General features: G+C 32.9%; 1 protein-coding gene across 2 annotated transcripts in view; it reads right to left on the bottom strand.

Annotated features, from left to right (window-relative positions):
* Positions 1-2,190: 2,190 nt before the first annotated feature.
* LOC117177903 (inhibitor of growth protein 1) overlaps positions 2,191-23,557 on the bottom strand; it is a 58,577-nt gene continuing 37,210 nt past the window's right edge. For both annotated transcript variants that reach the window (XM_033368981.1, XM_033368982.1), the window contains exons 2-4: positions 18,822-19,025; positions 9,878-10,120; positions 2,191-5,280 (exon numbers count right to left, since the gene is read on the bottom strand). In XM_033368981.1, coding sequence (XP_033224872.1) covers positions 4,946-5,280; positions 9,878-10,120; positions 18,822-19,025 — 782 coding nt within the window. In that variant the 3' untranslated portion in view covers positions 2,191-4,945. The remainder of the gene's footprint in view (positions 5,281-9,877; positions 10,121-18,821; positions 19,026-23,557) is intronic.

Below are 23,557 nucleotides of genomic sequence, written 5' to 3'. Positions count from 1 at the left end.
AATCGTTGTGATTAAAAATTCATCTTTTTTGTCAAAACTTTTACTATTTGGTGTCAAGTTCATTTGTTTTAATGAAAATTTTTAATAACCTGTAGAAAATTTCATTTTTTGGATTGAATATTAACTTTTATAAACTAAAAACTGAATTATTCTATTTCTGTTTAAAATTTTATATTTTTTAATTAAAACTTCATCTTTTTTGTTCATAATTATTTTATGGTTAAAGAATTAATCTGTTTTTTATTATTCTTAACATAGATATCCAAATTCCATTTTTTTGTCTTATATCAGAAAAAACGTCTTGCATAATTTACTATAAAAAATGTTAATCGCTGAAAGATTCTGCTATATAATGTGTAGAACCTGCCTGAATTTAAGTGTATTCTATCTTATTTTCAATATTTTATATATTATTGTATTTGGATTGAAAATTAAATTAGTTGAAAATCCTATTATTTGTTAAAAAAGATTTTTTTAAATAGAAAATTAATTTTTGTGATTGAAATTTCATCTTTTTTGTTAAAGCTTTTACTATTTGCTGTCAAATTCGCCTGTTTTGGTTAAAATTTCAAATAACCTGTAGAAAATTTCATTTTTTTATTGAACATTAAGTTTTATATACTAAGAACTGAATCTTCTGTTTTTGTTTAAAATTTGATATTTTTTATTGAAACTTGATTTTTTTAGTTAAAAACGGAATTATTTGTTTGAGAATTCCCGTATTTTGTTGAAAATTTGTGTTTTTTGTTAGAAATATAAATCCGAAGAACCGATACATCCATAAACCTGAACATAATTCATTCAATCCTATATTTCTCAAACCATATATTGTTTGAAAGCACATCAAACATTGGAAGCCTATACATTTTATACAGCTGTTTTGTTGTGAAGGTCAAGTGCAAGGATTTTAATGATACTTTTCTGATATTGAGTAAAGTTAGCGTAACATTGGTGTATTCTTAGTTATAAAATGTTTTAGTTATTATTTGCATTCAATATAAATATTAACTATTATTCCTGTGATGCATGGAATTTGTTATAAAATTTCATTGCTGATAAAAAATGCGGTAGCAACTTATTGAGATTTTGAGGTTACTATTACATTTTGCAATTCAAGAGCGAACTGCTCGCAGTAAACAAATTTATCAAAAAGACGTAAGATAAAAACATAAAAAGCTATTTTTTATTTTAATCCTGATTAAAATAGTTTCTCTTTTTTCACCAAACATTTTATAAATTTGAATGAAATTTTTGTGTTATTAGTAAGAAAAATTTCAGTAAAAGCTTAACTTTCTTAAAGTTTTTGTAGTACATTTTCGTAACCTTTCATAGCAAAAAATAATATTTGATAGATTTTTGTAGACATATACAGAAGATTCACATTAAAGTGGCCAAAATTATCTAATTCTGCGACCAGCAGTTCGCTTTTGTATTGATTCCTAACCTCAAAATTTCAAAAGCTGTAATCGCATTTTCCACCAGCAATGGACGTTAATAACAAATTCCATGCTTCATAGAAATATTACTTAATGTTAATGTTTATATTATTAACAAATAATAGGTTAAACATTATATGCTAAAGATTCTCAAGGCTCTGAGAAGCTCGGAGAAATTCTCCGCAGGCACTCAGGTAGATATATTAAATGGTCCAGATAGCTCGTTTAAATGCTTTGAAGGCTTTAAAATGTTCTTTCCGAACTTGAAATAAAAATACGATCATAAATAACAAGCAGAGAGGCCCCCTTCCTAAAGGATCTGGGATCCTTAGTTATGCTACTATTTCTCTGTTCTCTACGAAGAGGATCTAAAATCCTTAATTTTAGCAGGTTTCGCAATATTTCTCAACCAAAAGGATGTAGGGACCCTAATTTTACCCAAAAATCAGTCCTCATCCAAGAGGATCTGGGATCTCTAATTATCCCAATTTCTCTCCCTACTCTGTTAGAAGGATCTGCGATCCTTCCTTTTCTCTTATCTCACAATATACGTAAAAAAATAACAGCGATGGGGTACATCTTTGTAGATAGACAAGTTATGAGTGGACCGGCCGAGCCAGTCTAAATGATTGACTGAGCAATTCCACCCAGCCCTTGCCCACCAGCGTGCAAACCCGGAGGCTTATGTTGCCCTGCCCCACCCGCGGAAAAAGAGGAATCTTAGGAATCGCCGAAATCGGGTAAAAGAACTTCCAACGAAAAATCTATATTTATTCTTATAATTGATAAACAATAGCTTTGAATAGCTTTTCCAGTTAGCCGAACTATTTATATTTATCAGATTGGCTCATAATTGAATGATATCGATAGCTGAAAACAGACGAGTTAATATTTTCCAATCAGCAGGTATCGTAAATTATAAATTACTGCTAATTTTGTAACAAAATAAAATAAATAAAATACAAATTAAAATAAAAAAATGTTTAATAAATTTACAAATAGTTCTTATAACTTCTTTTAAAGCGTATGTTTGTATGTAAATTCATTTATTAAGCAAAAAGTAGAAGACGTAATGTAGTAAGTTTTTATCATACGTATAAAATAGTTCAAAATGTTGCTTAATATTTTGAAAATTAAAAATATTAAAATGACAATTAAATATATATGGGATTTTCAAGTTTCTTGATTGTCTCAAATTTATGTTTACAAGATGGAACTGATGCAATTCCATTACATGAATTTAACTTTCAAGGTTAAAATAAAAACTACAAAAACTTCCTAAGTTTGGTTCGAATTTCATGAAACTGAATTCGAGAAATTTGTTAGCGTATCAATAAAGTCAGTTCTCGGGTGACGACCTATTCATTTCTCTCGTTTTTATGCAATATTTTTACCAAATTAAAAGATTAATACTTTTTTTCTTTCCCAATTCGAATGTTCCAAATATATCCGAAAATATTGAGGTTTAAGAGGAAATCTTTAGACAAAATATATATATTCTAATAAATGGAATATTTTGAGTAATGTGAAAAATGAACTAAGTTTTTTATGTTTTGTATCAGCCCTTATTTTCTACATAATGGAACGTTTATGCAGCTAAAAAACTGATTTATTTTATCCATTTGTAAAATAGAAGCTTTGCAGAAAGTACACTAACGTTGAAAGGCATGCGTCCGCTTACGGTCATCTGATTAAAAACAGAATTGACTTAAAAAGTGACTAACTTTGGCAAAAATTCAGTTAGAAAAGAGTTTTCAAAACTCGTTTGACCGACCTATTTTCCGTTTTTGGAAATCTATTATTAACGTCCACTCTCTGAATGATGCAGGGAAGTTAATGGATTACAATTTAAACTTCACTAAATTCATGTTTAAAATCGCCTCTTTAAAATGATATCGGAGCTATAATAAAATATTTTCAGAACGCAATCATAAAAATGGCGTATTTTTATGCCTTCATAGATAAACACAAAAGTATGCGTTTTGAGGAGTGTCTGCTGCTGGGTTGTATAAAATACAAATAATGGCTTAGTAAGCACGGTGTGACATTAAAATTAAAAAAAGAGCTCGATTTATGCGTGTCTAAATATTTTTATAACACATTTTCATCAAGATAGAAGAAGAAATTCATATCGGATCAGTGAGTCGATGTTTTTAACGAAAAGTGTGGCGTGTTCCTATCGACCCCTGTATTCAATGGATCTTACCAAATTATTTCCCGTTCTTTTACTCACACATTATACTTTGTTGCCTCATTGACGCTCGTTAGAAAAAAAATGTAGTAGAGCAATCGCAGTTCCAGTAATGATAATAACCTCTCACATGTCATTGTTCAGCGTTATTATTGCATGGTCTAGATTGATTGACGTTCGCTATTTATTGTACAGGCCAAATTTATTTGTGCGAACCGTCAAGTAATGATGAATTGAAATGTGCACTGCCGGAAACTCGTGCAAAAGAATTAATGGCTGAATTATACCTCATAATGTCAGTTTGTTTTTACAAGGCCAAAACTATTTTTACGTTGACGATACAAGAGTAGAAGTGCATTACGGAAAATCATCATGAAGGGGGTCCACAGTAGTGCAGCGCCTATATTAAAGTTACATACATTTATTATAGAAAAACGTTACGTAAGGGGGGGGGGGGGTCACAAATGTCAGTTAAACGCGTTACGAAATACTTGAACGCTCCCTAATCTACAAAACATACATTTGAGTATTTTTGAGATGTTTTCATCCTTCCTGACCACTGGCCATCCAAACAACCTAGCGGGGGTGTTTGGGCACCAATACAGTTAACATAGTAAATATAGTCACTAATATAGTTTTACCCACTTTCGCGTCATTCATTATTTTACAATGAAAATGCAATTTTCAAAACGCGATTTTCCATTTTTCCATTGAGACAATGAAATCACGCCATTTATGAGTTTATGTGCGCCATGTTTTTGTAACTTGTCTCCGGTGAGACATTGTGCTCGTTTAAAAAAGGTGAAAGTTCACACTTATCAAATAATTTACTACTACTGGTTCTTCAATTATCATAAATAATGAGCAAATGTACCCAAGCTGAAAAATATTCTGTCGAGTGGAGACCGCAGTTTTTATTATGCCCTTGGTCTCATTTTAAAGAAGAGATTTCAACTGAGAATAAAAAATGTGTCCAAAAAGGAAAACAGGACAGTGTTTCTCGCCTGCTATCTCGGCCCCTATTGATCGAAAAGATTTAAAAAAGGACTCAAAAAAGCGAAATTTAACAATCTTTTTTACGGGGTTTGAAAAGTTTTTCTAACTTAATTTGTACAGAGTTAATTATTTTCTACGAAAAGCTTATTTTTAATTCAATTGTCGTTAGTGGACGTACAATTATGACTGACAGGTATTTCGGGACAGTGGATTATTATGGGACTCAACGGAGTGAAAGTAATGTCTTTATTGACACGAATCCTTTGAATCTATGATCTTAGCATTTAGTGAAATCCTCGTACTTTTATAGATCAAACTCTTGCTACGACTTTTCTTCCTTCTCCTTGTTGTATCTTTCGAGTTCTTTTAGAAACTGAGCTTTCGGCTTCATAACGTTTGGACGATCACCTCTACACTTGGGACAAAACCATTTCCCCTTCGGCTTCGTGGTCAGAGAAACGCAGGAGAAATGGAACCATTCTATTGGACATAGATCATTGTCACACAAAATCATTTCTCCGTATGAAATCTGATCACACAGGCAATAAGTTGGCTCATCAGGATCAATCGCCAAATCTTCTTCCGGTGGAGGCGGGGTATCCTCTCGATGCTGGTTTTGTTGATTTCCTTGGCGAGACTTTCTCTTTTTCTTTTTACCTATAACAGGGAACATAGTAAATGAATTTAGAAATCGTTATAAGAAAATGATTAAAACAGGTCCACCAGTGACTTTCTAAGTTTAAAAAATGGGAAGCAAAATTACTCTATTACCTCGTATTGTATTGTACCTCGTGCATCACGCTCAGATAGTTTACGCCCTAGGTTACTTACGGTCCTCACACTTCGTACTCGGTCTAATAGTTTATAGTTTAATGTATACAGTTAAAGAAGATTACTGATTAATACTACAAAACTTTCGAGACCTCTACTTTAAAAAGATTGTTAAGTTTGGTTTTATTTCAAATTAAAAAGGAAATTCATTTACTTTTATCTCTCCTAAAGATGTGGAAGAAACAGTATATAAGAAAAGTGAGGATATAGGAAACACAATTTAAATTTTTTTCACGCCTCATCAAAGATATTGTGGCCTTATAATCTCTGTCATCTACATATTGATAAAAACAAGAGCTTAGATATAAATAAAAGTTATTATGAAAATTATCCACATTCGCTCTGAACATGTTTTAAAAACTTGGGTTCGAAATTCAACTTTAAGGTTCTGTTCTACTATCCAGCCTTAATCGCCGATTAAATCCGTTGACCGGTCGAAAACGACCGGTTAAGTTGAACGATGATTAACTCTCTTTAATTATACTTTAGAAGGTGTTGGAACGCAATGTTTATTATTAATGATTATTAAATTAGGCTAATCGAGGAGCCAAGTTTGGAGAGTCGGTGTGTAGTAGAATATGTCCATTTAAAAATGAGTCGACAAATCTTGGGTCTTTCTTATTGTATGCGGTCTTGGATTGTCGTCAAATAGTAGTAATCCTTTTGTGAGAAGTTCGGGCTGGTTCCGACGAATTTCTGTTTTTAGCTGGCGTAGAATAGAACAATATTGGCTAGCATTAAAGCTTCTCGGACACATCAAGAAAGGAGTAAAGACCCAAGGTTTGTTAACTGATTTTGAATGGGACAATTTCGACCATCTACCGTACTTTCCAGACTTGGCTCACAGTGATTTCCACTTGTTGCCAGCACTTCAAGTTCTTTTTTAGGAGGGGGGGGGGGGGGGGACAAGCACTTCAGGAATGAGAAGAAGAAGACAGCGATCAGCACTCGGACGAAGGAGAAGGACCCGCAATGGTACACCAATCGTTTGAAAAAAATGTACCTACGCTACCAAAAATGCTTGGATCCGGTTGTAATGTTGAAAAACCCTAAAATTTGCGAATAATTTTATTTTTTATTTTACCATGCATTTTCGATTTTTTTAACACTTTTAAACTTACTTTTGAACTGACATCAGTAGTTATGGTTTTTCTCTATTATTTACAAAAGTGTATTCGCACGCTTTGATTTCGACTCATATATCATAAAAGGGTGGTTTTCGGGAAAAATGCATAGAATAACATTTGTAGAGCAGAAAATTATCTTTATGTATTTTACAATAAATAAATTTTGAACGTTTAAATGAATTTTGTTCAAGTGCAGCACTCGGATCTTACTTCCACCCCACCCAGATGGTGCGATTTTATTTTATTTCAGACTCCCCTGTAGGCCTACCCCCCCCCCCCCCCCCCCCCCCCCTTTCGGAACACATTACTACAAATAAAAATTATCTTCTTTTTTTTATTAAATGTTAGATAATCTTAGTGTCAGATAGTGCATCATGGGAGTATTTAAAAAGTTTTTACTTTGAAAATGAATATCCTACACATAATAATGTACCTAACATTTATTTATCCGGGTTAACTGCAGTTAAGTTTATACGCAGTTAAGGCACATGACTTAATATCGTAAATCACCTTCTGGACATCAACATCGTTTTGCCTACCCCATTTTACAAGGGGCTGGTGCTTCGGTTATTGTAGAAAAATTATTTCTTCTGCCTTACGGTCATGGAAAAATAAAAACAAATTAGAGCTATCAATTCAACTCCCATTTATTTTTAGAACAAAAATTAAAACTTCGACGACGTTTCGGCATCACTGCGTGCCTTTTTCAGAGTATCTTAATAATAATTATAATAAGCTCATACATAATAAAAATAAATATAAATAGCTTTAAAAAAGTTATTATTTATGAGTAAAAAATATTTAAAAAATAATACCTTAGTTTAAAACGATTTGTAAGCGAAACAACAATCATTCCAATTTTGGAGTCAATACGTGTCAATTTTTTTGTGTCATAATTAAAAATAGTTTATACGTTATTAAAGTTTACAAAAAGACTCCAAACAATTATTGAGGACGAGTAAAAAGAGAAAGCCTCATAATATTGAAGAGGCTTTTTTTCAGCGTGAAAACTACATTATTAACGATTATGAAACCATTCTAAGTGTTTTGGAAACAACGACGAACATTTGACTAGGAGATAAATAAGGCGGTAAATCGTTGATGAAGATAAAGGCAGTATATAAAGTGAAATACAATGATTGGCCAAGTTTCCATAGAATTACTGATGAGGAAGCGCGAACTTAAATTAAATTTAAAGATTTAAAGAAACATTTTTTTTGTAACTAAAATAAGATGGCATTAATTAAATATGCTTCGGTAAATTTTATTAATATTTAAAATTTCATTTTGTAAATGAACAGAAATATTTCGAAATTTGTTTATGAATATAGATTCAATAATACGTCTTTAATAAGTATTTTTTCAGTAGCTAATATTTTAATATTGCTGAATTCGACATCGAAATAGTGATTAGAATTCCAATAGTGTTGTGACAAGCCTTTATTTAAATTCCCAATTGTACAGTCTCTTTTATGTTCGGCAATTCTAGTTTTTAATCGTCTCCCAGTTTCACCTAAAATAAACTTTATTACAACATTATCTTTTTTCTTTAATAAATAGTTCTCTAAACTGTTAGTGCTTTTGAAATAATCATTTATGTTAAATTTTTTTAATGAACTTCGTAAAAGTTCGGAGAGACCTTGTATATACGGTAACGTAACTTTTAAATCAAATTTATTGTAAGTATCAATCCACACGCTCAGCGATAATGTCATTAATTAAAGGAAGATGATAGTTGTTAGATACTAATGTTGTTTTTAGTTGATTTAGAAACAGAAGAAATAATTTTTCTACAATTCATTATTGCATTGTCGGTCGAAGGATGGTTTGATTTGGTGTTTCCAAATCTTTACACCATGAGGTATAAAATTTCAGAAATTATTAAATTTTTTTCTAAACTTCTCACGCATTATATTCTTCCAAATAGGTCAGGAAATCTCTGCTAGGGCTCAATTGACGCGAAATTTAATAAGCTTTTCAACGTTTTTTTTTTTAAGTTTCTCGCTCAATTTTTGAACGAGTAGTCACGTTTGAAATTCAGCAGTGATTTTTAAAAGTGTATCTAATTGCAAATTGAGACAGATCGATAACTCCGCTTTTTCAATTTTGCCGACCAAAAGTGTCAAATGAACTTTAAGAGTTGAAAAAACTTTCATTGAAACATCTGTTCTTTATTATTGAAGGAAGATTTCTGGAAATTTTCATATCGATTCATTGAAAAGTGGCGGAAATAAGCATTTTATAAAAAAGCCTGCAACGCCACCAACGGCGAGCAACGCAGCCGATGGTGCTAAGTGATCGCGGGAGATCGATCTGTTACAATTTGCACTAATTACGATTTATTTCTTTTTAAAAAATTGAATTTCATGACAACATTTTTCTGTTTTTCATGCTTATAATTAAAAATACTTATCAGATGAAAGAACAGAAAATAAAATAACCTACCGTCTCGTTATTCTCTAAAAGTTTATATTTAAAACAATAAGAATTTTTATAACTTTTAAAATATTTGTCCAACGAGACGTTTCGACCATAATTCCACCAGATCTCAAACGCAGGATAAATTTCTCGATCCAGACCCTTGATTGTAAAAGTTTCACTTATCAATGAGATGAAACAGCCACAAAGAAAAATTTCTGTATTTAAAAGATAAAAATAATAATTTCAAAAAATAAATATATTTAAAAAACCATTATTTTTCCAACTTGCTGACTCCCTTTTGTTGATCTTTTAGACTTCACAATACCTTGTCTAATTTATTTTCCTCAGTAAAAAGCCCTCAGATATTATAAATATTTTATATAACACCCTCATGATTTCAGCCCATTTTTACGCATCCGTCATTCCGGTTCCTGTATTAAATTTTAAATCTCCGAAAACATAAAAAATTAACATGCATGGAAATATCAAAACAGTAAAAATACGAATGTTTTAAAGCACAATTTCCTAATGCGCAAGTTGATGGCGTTCGTCAATCGACACCAAATTAATTACAGTTTTTCCAATTTCTACCGGTTTGCTTTTTTGACCCATCTTATAGACAAACTACTTAAAAAATTTAGAAAAAGTACCAACTTCTTACAAAGTAAATTCTTTTATAACAATTTATCAAAAGTGAAGAATTATGCATTCTCCGTCCACCTTGAAAAATTAAAAGGAAAAATGATAAAAGAAATATATTTGAATAATGGAAGTTCCCTTGCAATCTTATACTTATTGAATGCAACTATTAAAAAAACAAATTTGTTGGGTCCTTAAATGTAATATGCTTGTGCAGATGCAAGTGTTATTTATACCAGTAGTTGCTGCTGCAGTTTTTTTCTGATTGCCATTAGAGGTGCTCGAAAGAGTTGCGGAGCGCGTCTCTGACATTGTTATCATGTCCATGGCATGAGCTGATTCGACCAAAGTCTCGGTTCTCGTCCTTCTTGGTCGTTTAGTTTGTCTTTCCGCGTTGTTCGTATTTCCAGTTGTATTTGAAGTGACCACGGAATTTAAATCTCGAGCTAGTTCAATGCTCTCCTGTTCCTTTCCAAAATCTTTTAAAAAAATTGATTACATTATTATATAAATATGTATTATTATGTATTATTATGTGTATTATTATGTATGTATTATTATTATATTAATATTATATAAATATAAATATTATATTATATAATATAACCTCATAAAGGTTTAGAACTGACTTTTGATGAGCTTAACGGGTAAAACCGATGCAGAAAAGTTGGTTGAAAATTAGCAAATTTTTTTGTATATGGGGCATTTATTTCTCAACTGCCCTAACTTTAAAAGTCAAATTCTTAGGTTTTCTTTATATTCGCGGAATATGTTCACCAACCCAACAGTACTTAATCAACAACTTTATAGACCACGATTACCATCCCTCTTCAAGCCTGTAACTTCATTTCTATTTTAGCGATTTAAATTTTTTCTGAGGGTTTCCGCAAGGATTTTTTTCACTCTTTTAAATTAAATTAAATTAAATTGAAAAAAATTGTAAATAGTTTCGATGATATAGGCTCTGACGTACAGGCAGTCCTAATGCTCATGCACAGACATAATCCTTTAATATTCCGCAGACTAGTTGGCAAGTCGCGCATTCTTTCAACGCGCTCAAGCTTATTCAGAATAACATGAAATCAGCTAATTAATGATTTAATAATGTTTTACGGCGGGTCAGAGGAATAAGAAGTGCAAACTACTCTTTTCAGAAGTTATGTTGATATTTTTCAGTATGAATGATTCCTGATTATTATAGTTCGTCAGTTTACAAGAATTACAGATTGTGCATACACAGTCGTCCACAAATTTCATTTTATGAACAAATTTTTATCCTTGGGGTAATGTTCGTACTAATCCTTTTGGCCAAGAAAAGCATTGGAAATCACCCTATTTAAGACGTTTGTCGGTGGAAATTTAAAGCGACTTGCATTAAGAGCCAGCTTGTAACGTCCAGGAGATAAGGAACTTCTAAATGCTCGTGATTAATAATAATAGACCAGAAAACATTTAAAGGAAACAGTTGAACTCTTCAGCTCTAAAGATGACCATTCATCGATGACATTGGAATTAGTAGATCGGTTTATTAAGACGGTCAAAATACCCGGTACTCTCAAGTACCATGCTTTTACCCATAATCAGAAGGGACAGCTGGAATTTAAACGTCTTTCCTATGAAGACAAAAGTGACATTTTTCCTAAACCTAAACGTACCTCAAATGGCGAGGGGATTCACTGAAATTAACCCTTAAGACTCCATTCTATCTAATAATTTCACGAAGTGCCATGTGGGGGTCGTGGGCGACCCCAACCGGACAATTGCATCCTGCAGAAATAGTATCCCTTATTTCAATTCTACAAAATTATTGGATTCTCTCCAACTATCCTTTCGGTGTGGAGATAAGGTTATACTGATAAAAAAAAATTTTGTGCACGTTAGAAAAAAGAAATTCTTACAAAAACGTGAAAAAGTACTTCTTTCACAAAAAAGTCATGACTCAGTCAATTTTCAATATTTTTACCTGAAAATTCACCTGTAACTCTCGAAATATAGCTCTTCAAGATAAAAAAAACTGTATGAATACCTGATGCTTTGGACACACCGGGCGGTTGCACGAATAACAAGCCTCTTAGGCCTTGTTATTTTATTTTCTACTACACATGCAGCACTTCTTTCTTTTCTCGAGATATATCAGGAACGAGCGCTTGAAAAAAAATCTGGACACATTTTTGCATTACTTACACTCCTTTTCACTAGGACATACAATATTTTTCGAAAATAAAAATGAAAGAATTCTTCTGAAAAAATTATCAAGCGACATGCGGGATCGTGGACGACCCCCAGCGAGACGGTGACCGCCTCCAACGAATGCCGAAGCTCAAATAATCTACACAGCCACTTGCCAACCATATAGATTGGAAAAATAAATGTTCAAATCACACTGGAGGGTCTCACAAAATACAAATTCACATTTCTCTGCAGTTGATTTAATTGAAAAAGCACTGGTTATATGTTAAAAACGGTTAAATCGTGCATTTATTCATGGAATATTTATGGATAATCAATCATTATTGTAAATTCACGAACTATAATAATCAGGCTTCATTCATACTGAGAAATATCAACATCACTTCTGAAAAGAGTATTTGCATTTTTTATTTGTTTATAACAAATAAAAAAACAAATTAAACTTCCTCTGACCCGCCTGCAAATATTCCTAAATCATTAATTAGCTGATTTCATGTTATTCTGAATGAAATTGAACGCATTGAAAGAAGCCTATATCTCGGAAACTATTTATTGAATGATAATTTAACTCAGAACCTTTTTCAAAGCCAAACAGTCCAGCTTTCTTTTAAGACTATTTCGCTAATGAAATAGAATAAAAGAGTGAGAAGTAGCCTTTCGAAAAACCACATAAAAAATTTAAATCGCTAAAACAGAAATGAAGTTACAGGCTTTTGAAAATATCTGCGCAGGCGTGGTGGGGTGGTAATTGTGGTCTATAAACTTTTCGATTAAGTACAGTTGGGTAGATGAATATATTCCGATAATATAAAGAAAATCTAAGAACATGACTTTTAAAGTTGGGACGTTTAAGAAATAATGCCCCATATACTAAAAATATTTGTTGAACATTTTGCTTTAATATTTTTTTGAACATTTTGTTTAAAATTATTTTTGATTGAAAACAAATTCTGGAAAAGCCATGTATTTTTTTAGTTTGATACAAACTACTGAATTTTTGAGATTATAATCTATAATAGTATCACTTATCACCTTAAATTCGTTATAATTATACAAGTTTAAGAGTTTTTAACAAACCCAGGGACAGACATATAAGCATGATTCTTTCAGTCAGTATCTGTTAACTCCATGAATAAAGGAATAGGAGGGGACTAGCCGCATGCCTCCTAACTTGAGCGTGGGGACTGATGCCAAGTGAAGGAAGGAGTTTGACGATAATAGGTAACCAAAGCATGGAGTAAGTGAGTGAAGGAAAATAGTCTGCCCCTTCTCGGCCAATATCAATATCGGGTACCAGACTGGCTGACCTCTCCGCTCGTTACATCGGCCCCGCTATGACGTACCTAGCCCCCATCTATTCTTTTCTCCATGATAAACTCTGGCATGTTAGTATTGCATTTTAACTATATCATATATTTTTTAAAAGTACCCAAAAATAATACTGGAAAAATAATGTTTACCAGTCCTGTTACAAAAAGGTATGTTTGACTGTATTTTTGTTCTTTATCTGTATGAACTAAGAAAGTATGGAAACTTATGTGCCATATATAGGTCCAAAATGCTGAGAGAACATCGAATAAACATTGAGGGACATTCAAATTTTAATCTATTCCAAAATGGCCCATATACAGGGTAATTTTTTCAACTTGAAACTTTCAAATATCTCGAAAAATAGGCACTTTATGAAAAAATATTATGAATCAAAATATTCGGATTCTTTGGATAAAAATGGATATGATTTGTCTAAAACATTTTTCTCGTTTCGCGATAGCTGGCACTGTAATCGACGAAATTCAATTTTTCTTCATTTTACTGTTACTGAGAATGCACGCTTAGGATTCTGCAATACTCGAAATTAATCTTAAAACAAACTACTACTTTTAGCGTAACCCAGGAACAACGACGTGGACGTAGCAGTTTTCTGTTCCCATCGGGGTGCTTGATTAACGTGGGTCCCCTTGCCTCTCACGATTCGGGGTGCTTGATTAACGTGAGTCCCCTCGCCTGTCACGATTCGAGGTACTCAGGGAATCATCTTTTAATTAAAGTAAGTGCTTAAATGATAAACTTCGTCTTCATTGCACTTGTTAATCCGTAATTCAAATGAATTTACACAACGGAGAAGTGTACCTTCTTGCATTTCAGCTCATGCACTCGTAATTCGGTCAATCATATTCTCACGTGTTGTTGGGTTTTCTTTGTACACTTTTTCCTTCAGATAGCCCCACAAAAAGAAATCTGGTGAAGTAAGATCTGGCGATCTTGCAGGCCAATTTATCGGACCGCCTCTACTAATCCAGCGACCATTGAAAACACGATCAAGAACTTCTCGTGCTACCGCTGAATAGTGTGCCGGACAACCATCATGTTCAGCCGTATTTCTAAGCTCAAGTCTTAAAGCAATATTGGCAGTTCATTTTCCAAAATCTCTTGATATTTTAGCCTATGTAAGCTGCCTTCGACAATGTGGGGACCGATTAGTTTGTTGCCAATTATTCCACGCCATACATTGGCAGTCCATGGACACTGGTGTTCGACTTCACGAAGCCACTGCGGATTTCCAATACTCCAGTAGTGCATGTTTTGTGTCGATTAACTATCCCATGGTTCGTAAAAAACGATGCTTCAGAGAATAATACATAATGAAAAAAATTGGGATTTTGTTGTATATGTTCACGTGCCCACTGACAAAAAGCTACCCGATTTTGGAAATCAACACCATGAAGTTCTTGATGTAAAGAGACATGATACGGATTGAATTTATTACGTTTCAAAATTTTCCAAACACTGCTCTGAGACATTCCGGAATCACGAGCAATTTTTCGTGTACTAACGTAGGGATTATTGGCCAATGCAGCTAATACAGTAATTTCCTTATTTTGTCTAGTGACTGTTATTGTACGGGTTTTTTTCTTAGGTTGAGCACTTCCATCGGTAGTAAATTTCGCAACAGTACGATAAAATGAAGCACGTAACACAATTCTAGTTGGAGAACGCTGAGCGTATAGATTGACAGCATTATCAAGATTTCTTCCAGCTTCTGCATACACCAGAACCATTTCAATTTTTTCTCGTACGGTTAGATACTCCATTGTAAAGTAGTATTCGGAATAAACTTTGATTTAACTAAAATGAGTTTTGTCTTAAATGTATTTTTTCTAATTTACTGTACTTAAGGAAATAAAACAGTGAACACGTTCGTAATGTTTCGATAGCCTCCGCTGTCCTTAATCTACAATAATGCCACAGCTCAAATTTAGGAATATTAAGGAAACACTGTTAATGTAAACGTATTACTTAATAATTACTTCTCAAGAACGGACATACGTTTTAGCATGTTTTTAAAAATATTAATTAACAAAGAGATCCGAAGCTCTATTGCCCTTATTTTTAACCGACTTCGAAAACAAGGAGGTTTTTCCTATGTTCGTCGCGATGTATTTTTTTTACTTAAGAGTTTTTTTTTGCACTCGTTCAACGGTTCTGTAAAAATTTGAAAAAAAAATTTCCGTAATCAGTCATGTCACAATGAAAATGGTGTATTTTTTATTGTACATGTATTGAAGAATCGTTAGCGTGCATTCTCAGTAACAGTAAAATAGAGAAAAATTGAATTTCTTCGATTACGGCGCCATCTATCGCGAAACGAGAAAAAAGTTCTAGACAAATCATACGCATTTTTATCCAAAGAATCCGAATATACAATAAAAAATAGGGGTTCCCATTTAAGATTTAGAACTTGCCCCCACCCCCACATCCAAGGGGCGGTGTGGGGAACCGATTTTAACACCAGTGTATGTACTCCTCAGAGTGATTAAATTTTGATTCATGACATTTTTTCATAGAGTGCCTATTTTTCGAGATATTTGAAAGTATCAAGTTAAAAAAATCACCCTGTATATGGGCAATACTCCAGAAACTTAAGATTTTCCTAAAATAATATCTGAAAAAATAATCGATAGCGACACATATGAACTTTCATGTATTGCTTCTTTGGATGAAAAAATTATATTCTTACTTCTGTTGAACCGTTTACTTAATGCCACAAGCTGAAAAAAGTATAAATTTGAGGTCATTCACTGTATTTTCGAAATAAGTAAACCAGTGGAATGACGTGTTTTTTACGATTCATAATACACTATTTTCAAATACAAAATCCTCACATTATTTTTCTCCTTACAAATTATTTCTATACGTTTCGTATAACGTCATTCGAAAATTCCAAATGACTGTTAGAATGACAGGTTATAAATTCTTAAGACATTTAAATGCCTGTTTTCGTCACCCCAGTCACTTTTTTTTAATTGATATAAATATTTTCAGATTATATCTTACAAAATATACAAATGGAAAACTTATAAGTGTGCGAAATTGTAAAATAGATACTATTTTATAATGAAATTTGGCACATGGGTATATCAGAGGTGAATTCACTATCAGCATTATTATTTTATGCATCCAAAATATAGTACGATGTAGTTTTTATAAAATGAAAAGTATCTCATTTTCAATAAATCTCAATCCTATCAATAAACAGCAATAAAAATGACTAGGACAGCAAATCTAAAGGTAAAGCAATAAATTCATGTCTAGCTGAAAAAATATCGATGGGGCGGAAAAACACGTAAACTGAGTGTGGGTGTACACACGCTTGCATAATCTGGTAGGCTGTTTACAGAAAGGGACTGAAAGTTCGCTTCACAAACTGAGTATCCACCGCAACACACTAAGAAAGTCAATGCTGATGACAATCACGCAGCAAATTGTTGACAAAATACGGGTGTGTGGAATCAACAGTTTCTTGCTTACCAATTGCAACTTTTCAGCGATCTCCGTGTTTCTGTCAAAAATCCGCCCAAGCTCGAGACTTTTTGAAAGGAATTTCACAAAGTTTGACACATACTAAATGAAGATACTTCGAACATCATCCGCTTCAAAGAGCCCTTCGAAAACCTCACAACATCTGAGGAACAATGTCCACCATCACAGCCGAAGAGGTGAAGAAAGCAATGATGAATACGAAGAACTTATCTCCTCTTCCGGACCAGGTAGTATTAAGGACTCCAGATTGAAGCAGTTTACTTCCACGCATCAGTATCTGCCCCAGATCTTCATTTTATATTTAAATTCCGAACACCGATTCCGCAGTGCCTGGTGTTAGAACGCATTGTGCTCCTGCCGAAGAAAGGCGACTTGTCCAACCCAAGGACGCTTCATTTTTTCAGCGCACTTTGTCCATGGTTTTAATTGATTTCCGAAAAACTTTCGATTCAACCTCCCAGACTTATCATCTGTCTGTTGAAAAGCTTAAAAGTTCATTCACACAGAGTAGTATGCAGAGGGAATGACATCCCTTTGGAAAACAAAATTCACTATCTCTTCTGGAAAACATCGAGTGACAACCAACAGCGTCATCTTTCAGAGGGGCTTCTTTCAGGGCGACACCATGAGCCCTGTCCTCTTTTGCATCAAACTTCTGCCACTAGCTCCTGCACCACGCAATTATTGTGAGTACCTGGGCGCAGAGCCTAACCATCGCGAGCATAACGTCACTCATATATTTTACATGTATGACATGAAGATATTTGTCTCTAGAGCAGAGTAGCTTAAGCATGCTCGTCGAGGACGACTTGCTGGCGTTCTCCCAGATCCTGAAATCGTGAGTGGGGAGTGATATTAGACACCTTGGTGCTGGAGAGACCTACCTATAACTAGGAGTATCTTGAGAGCCGCATGTAGGATATAAAATCAGTGAAGGAAGCGCTCCAAATCAGACAAAAACATATACTTTGAAAGATGTAGACTTCCGATCTGTCGAAGTTGAACAAGATATTTACATCTTACATGCTTGCCGTTCCGGTTCTACTCTATTGGTATAGGATGGTTCCATGGACGAAGCACGAGTTCAAAGCCCTCGAAATAGCCACGCATAAGACTTCTAAATTCCCAATTTCTTTATAACCGCATTATCATGGTTGTGGATAGAGAATTCATGTACGAAGGGATTCTGCGGTATATCTTTACAATAATTAAAAAGCAGTCGCAAACAATTATCCAGGGATGGTCCCGAAGGAAAAACCCCCAGCAGAAGCTTGACGACCGTACTGAAAGCTGAATGGTACCTGGAAAGATGCTTACAACAGTTACTCCGGGGTACCGGGGGACCTTTCAGAGTATGCAGCCTTATCTTTGTATGCGAGGCTCTACAAGGATGAACGATTCCGTTTTCCTAGCTGCTCATGAGGAATAGACTGACACCACCAAACCTTGTTGCAGATGTAGTTCAAAACGATCGAACGCGCCGAGCACCCGACAATGGGTCGCCAAATAATGCCGATCACGCTAGAGTTCAGGGTGCTCTGACTTAGAATGCTATGATGCCACCAGTATCCCTGTCTGCGGACGCTTTATAGCGCGTATACATACTCTGTAGTGCAAAAAACACTCAGAGCTTCAGCAAATTTCGCAATAGTCTGCGAAATCAAGATGCCTATATCTCGAAAACCGGATACATCGACCTCCAGGACTTCCATAAATGAACTATTTTCCTTATTAAATGTTTGGTTCCAGCCGACGAAAACATTACAGCTAAATAGGTGAAAAGGAGAGGTGTACCTTTGAAGAGAGCTGAGGTGACTGACAATCAGACGGTCGCAAGACATGGTCATAGGTGTGTTTTTACACAATCACGCGCGCGCCGTTTACGCGTATGCTCACCCCATACGATGTTTTTCAGCCAAACATAAAAATGTTGCTTTAATGATAGCGATGTTTGGTCAGTAAAGTGGGATTTGTGATAGTCTAGAGCCTCTGAGAAGCGCACTTCAAACAACGCACTTTAAACTGCTCATCTGAAAGCTGTCACAAATAACTGTAACTCCATAATGAGCTACTGAACCGGCCGAAAACAGGCTTCATAAAATGAATTTTTCATGTATATAGAGCAAAAATTACTTTATTTGAGTGTGTTGAAAATAACTGTATAATTACCTAAGTTGCGATAATCTAAATCCAGCTGACGAGTCTTATTCTCTATAAGATCTTGAACTTGTTGAACGATTTGCAATTTTTCATCCCCAATTTCTTGAGCAGCAATTAACGCTTGTTGCACTCTTAAAGAAGCCCGTCTGCGCGCAGTACTATCCACATCGCTCCTCAACAAATCCAGGTGCTGATCAACTTCCCGAAGGTAAGCTGAGAGTAAACCAAATTCGTCTCGATAAAAATAATGTAAGTTACATAGTGAAAAGATGCAAATATAAATAAACATTTTAGAAATCCCTAAATTTTGGGAGATAGTCAGGTAGTACAGGTAAATTAAAAGATTTTTTTTATTAATAATGTAACCGGCATGGTTCAAAATAATATTAAACATCAGTTATAGCGTTAGCTATTATACTAAGACTTCTAAAGTAGATATTCAACATATTGGAGAAAAAAAACGATGTACGTGAGGACCAAAATGGTTACTTACGAAGAGTGTCGACTAGCTTTAGATACCGAGAAAATCATAATTTTAGAACATTTTCTGATAAGTGAACATAAAATGTATTTTTAAATTAAAACTGCAAAATTTTATACAGTAGAACATAGCAATCACAAAAAATCAAAAAAATATTGGCGCTTGCTGCATTTATAAAAAATATTATTTATTAGTTTTCGACAGATTTAAGGAACACACATATAGCACCAACACGGTGAGCCTCAGCGAAATTTAGCCTAAAGTACTTTTTAAAAAATCCGAATACAAAATATTTTCCAAAGCTTTTTTTCAAAATTTTAAGCTTTTTTATAAATCATGCCAGCATAATTTAATTGTCACCTAAGATAAACCAGTAATAATATTGTTTTATTCAGCTTTTAAGCAAAGAGATGCATATTATGTTTAAAATCCTGAAATTGAAAAAATATGAATAAAAATGGATTTTCGAAAAAAGCGCTCACGCGTTTTTTTAAAATTACATATAAGAAATATATCCGAAAATCATCCGAGGAAAAACTTCTGCAAAACAAGTCCAGTAATATAATTTTTTAATAATCTATTTCACTAAATGAATGTATATGTAACGTGCACCGAAGAAAGGTGCTTACACTAAATAAGTCGAAAGCGAGGTTTTTACACCTTTCGATAGTTTTTGAATTGCTCTTTTTAATGAAAACATCCCAAATATTTCCGAGGGTTATTGTTGCTTATAATTGAGTTGTTAGGTACCCGAGAAATGGGGCGTTCGCTCAATAGTTCGAGGTCCCGTGAAACACCTCCAAACACTTACCACTGCATCTTCACGTCTCATGTATTCTCCCCGTCCGTGAGCTGCGTCTGCGACGCCGCTATATGTATGATAATGTAGTGGTAACTGGAGAGGGAAGATATCGTGAGTTTTCCCTCTCTCCTAAAAGTCGCGTTAATAATCTATAATAGTCTGTAATCTAAATTTTTGATTTTGAAAAAAGCACTATCACGGTTATTTTATTTTTTGCGTAAAATATGTACAATTGAGCTGCCGGATCGAAGAAGGGCAACTTATTTCGCTGGGAGTGGGAAGGCCCCTGGAAGCTTTTTAAAACATTTTCGAATTTTATCTCTAATACTATATATAAATACAGAATTTCATTGCGCATCTTTTTCCCCCAAGCAAAAAGTTGTAGCTTTTTTAGTTTTCTAATTAAAGCCAAAAAACTGGCTTTTTTGTACAAATTAATGTTGATTCGCTTTTCACTTCAAGTTGTGCTCAGTCAGACAGCTTTAAGGGGTTTTTACTAAAATTGTCGGAAATGTAGTTTGAAATGTCCTTTGACTGATAGAGCGAAAGTAATTCAAAAATTTATTTTTAAAAAATTTTTAATTTTTTTCCGATGGCTGGTGCTTATTGGCCTTCTCTAACTTCCAGCATTTCATTTATCGAGCGAATTTTGAGCAAAAAAATACTTTCAGCGAGAAAGTAGTGGAAAACAGTACAAAGAAGTTTTCTGGAAAATTTTAGCCCAAACGAATTGATATTCAAGAAATTATTAACGTCTCAAGTCGTTAGCGGCTAGTCAACTTATGCGCGGGCTGTACCGAGAGTCTCAAGATCCGATTTATAATACAGTTCACAGGCGCAAAAAAATAAAAACTAATCAAGTAATCAGGTAGTATCAAAGTATTACGCATAAATAAATAATAATACGCTTTATTACAAAAGGAATAAAAAACAAATTTATTTCTCGATGTTTCACTTTTTTCAATTCCACGAATTTAAAGCATTGAATGATTCTCGGAATTAAGAATCCGTTGAATCTCAACCATTATATTTTTATGTTTTCTTTTATTTCTGTACTGTTTGTTGTAAAAATAAAAATCATTCTATTGCACATAACATTGAATGAATAAATTATTTTACATCAGGCACTAATATTTACTTATGCATAATACTTTGATATTACCTGATTACTTGATTAGTTTTTATTTATGGCGCCGGTGAACTGTGTTATAAATTGAAACTGAGACTCTCGCTACAGCTTGAGACGTTAATAATTTTTTGAATATCAATTCGATTGGACTAACATTTTCCAGAAAACTTCTTTGTACTCTTGTCAACAACTTTCTCGCTGAAAGTGTTTTCATGCTGAAAATTCGATCGGTAAACGAAACGCTTGAAGTTAGAGAAGTCCGATAAGCGCCAGGCGTCGGAAAAAAAAGAACAGAAATTTTTATTAAATAAATTTTTGAATTAGTTTTGCTCTATCAGTCGAAGGACATTTCAAGCTACATTCTCTGAAAAAATTATTTAAAAATCCTTAAAACTGACTGACTGAGCACGAGATGAAGTAAAAAGCGAATTAAAATTAATTTTGACAAAAAAGCCAGTTTTTTTTACTTTAATTAGAAAATTAAAAAAGCTACAACTTTTTGCGTGAGAGAAAAAAGATTAGCAATGAAATTGTACACCTAGATAGAGTCTTTAAAAATCAAAATTAAAAAATATTTCTGAAAGCCTCCAGGTGTCTCCCCACTCACAGTGGCATAAGTTTATGTGCCCTTCTTCCATCCGGCAGCTCAGTTGTACATACAGCAACTCAATTGTACATACTATCTAAGAATATTCCTAAAAAAACATCTTGTAATAGCCTTTTTAGGTTAAAGTTGGCTGATGCTCACCGTACCAAATAAGTTAAACTCGTGAACCCTGATTGACACTATAATACCAATTTAAAGTAATAAAAAAAGTGTTTTGGCCATTTACAGACCCTTTTCAAGCCGTATTTTAAAATCTAAAATAAAATTATTTTAATATGAATCAAATAAATATAAATAAGGGTAAAGGTAAAAAATAGAGAGTAATTAACTTGAATATCATTTAAATACAGAACTACTTAAGAATTAAACAACATTACAAGAATTGTAGTATAACAATAAATAATTGTGTACTGTATAAAAAATCAATTATACAATCTTTATTGCCAAACACACAAATATTGAGTCCAAAGCGTTACTCAATAAAAAGGCTGTCCGATCAGCCTAAGGAAGTTTATTAAATATTTAATATGCGATCAAAAACATTAAACAAGAGTAATTGAAGATATGATAAAGCAAATTAATATCCATTACTGAACACTTATTATTTTAAAAGAATATACGTAAGTTGATATCAACAACATTTGGCAATGATAATTCAACATTAACAATAATCTTTATATTACATTGTTAAAAGTAGTAAAACGATTAGCACCATCATTCCAAATGTAAAGACAATAATTACTACAAGTCGTCTGACATGTCAAGCGTTCTTAAAGGCACTGATGGAAAATTATATCTCAATCCCCATTTGAAAGAAATTAAAGAAATTGGCGATTCTGATGTTTCGCGTGATTCTTAATTTCATGCATGAGTCGATTTTGTGGTTATGTTTTTCTGGCGTATAAAACATAAATTAAAAAAAAAAATTTTTTTAATTTTGTTCAACTAAATAGTTAATTTTTTTAACAAAAAGTTAAATTTTCATCCATAAAGCTGAATTATAAAATAAAAAAGGCATCTTTAAAAAAATACATGAACTTTGCACAAAAGAATTTATTTAAAGGCAAATTTTCTATACAAAAAATTCATGTTTAATCATTGTTAAATTTTCGACAAAAAAGATTAATTTTCTTGTAGTTAAAAAAAAATCGTTAAGGAAAAACAAAAAGTATTTTGTACAAAATAGTTAAAAATCATGAAATATTTAAAGATCCTTTAAAATCTCTTAAAATTTTTTAAAGCTCTTGAAAATTCCTTGCAATTTTAAAAATACCCTAAAATTTTTTCAAATCCTTTAAAATGTTATACTAAATTATTAAAATCAATGAAAAATTCATTGGAATCTATTTAAATATCCAAAAATATAACCTATTTTTCAAAATATCAGATTAAAATACCTTAATTAATTTGAAATTCCTTAGAACATTTTTAAATACTCTCAAATTTTGAAATTCCTTCAAAACATTTTGACATACCTTGAACTTCTTTAAAAAGATTTTTAAAGAAATTTTGAATTTTTTAAAATAACCCTTCTAAAATTTGTTTATAATTTATACGCACGTTTTTGAATTGAGCAATCTCTAAATGAAATTATTTCGGACTGAAATTTAGAAAACAGAAAAATTTCAAAATTTTAAAAATTTTAATGTTTGTAGATAGTTCAACTATTAAATTAAAGTGTTGATAGAAATTACTCGAGTTAAAGTTTAACTATTTCTAAAACGAT

The sequence above is a fragment of the Belonocnema kinseyi genome, chromosome 8, assembly GCF_010883055.1.
Source record: "Belonocnema kinseyi isolate 2016_QV_RU_SX_M_011 chromosome 8, B_treatae_v1, whole genome shotgun sequence".
Taxonomy (NCBI): domain Eukaryota; kingdom Metazoa; phylum Arthropoda; class Insecta; order Hymenoptera; family Cynipidae; genus Belonocnema; species Belonocnema kinseyi.
The sequence above is the reverse complement of the archived record's forward strand: the minus strand, read 5'-3'. Positions and strand labels throughout refer to the sequence as shown.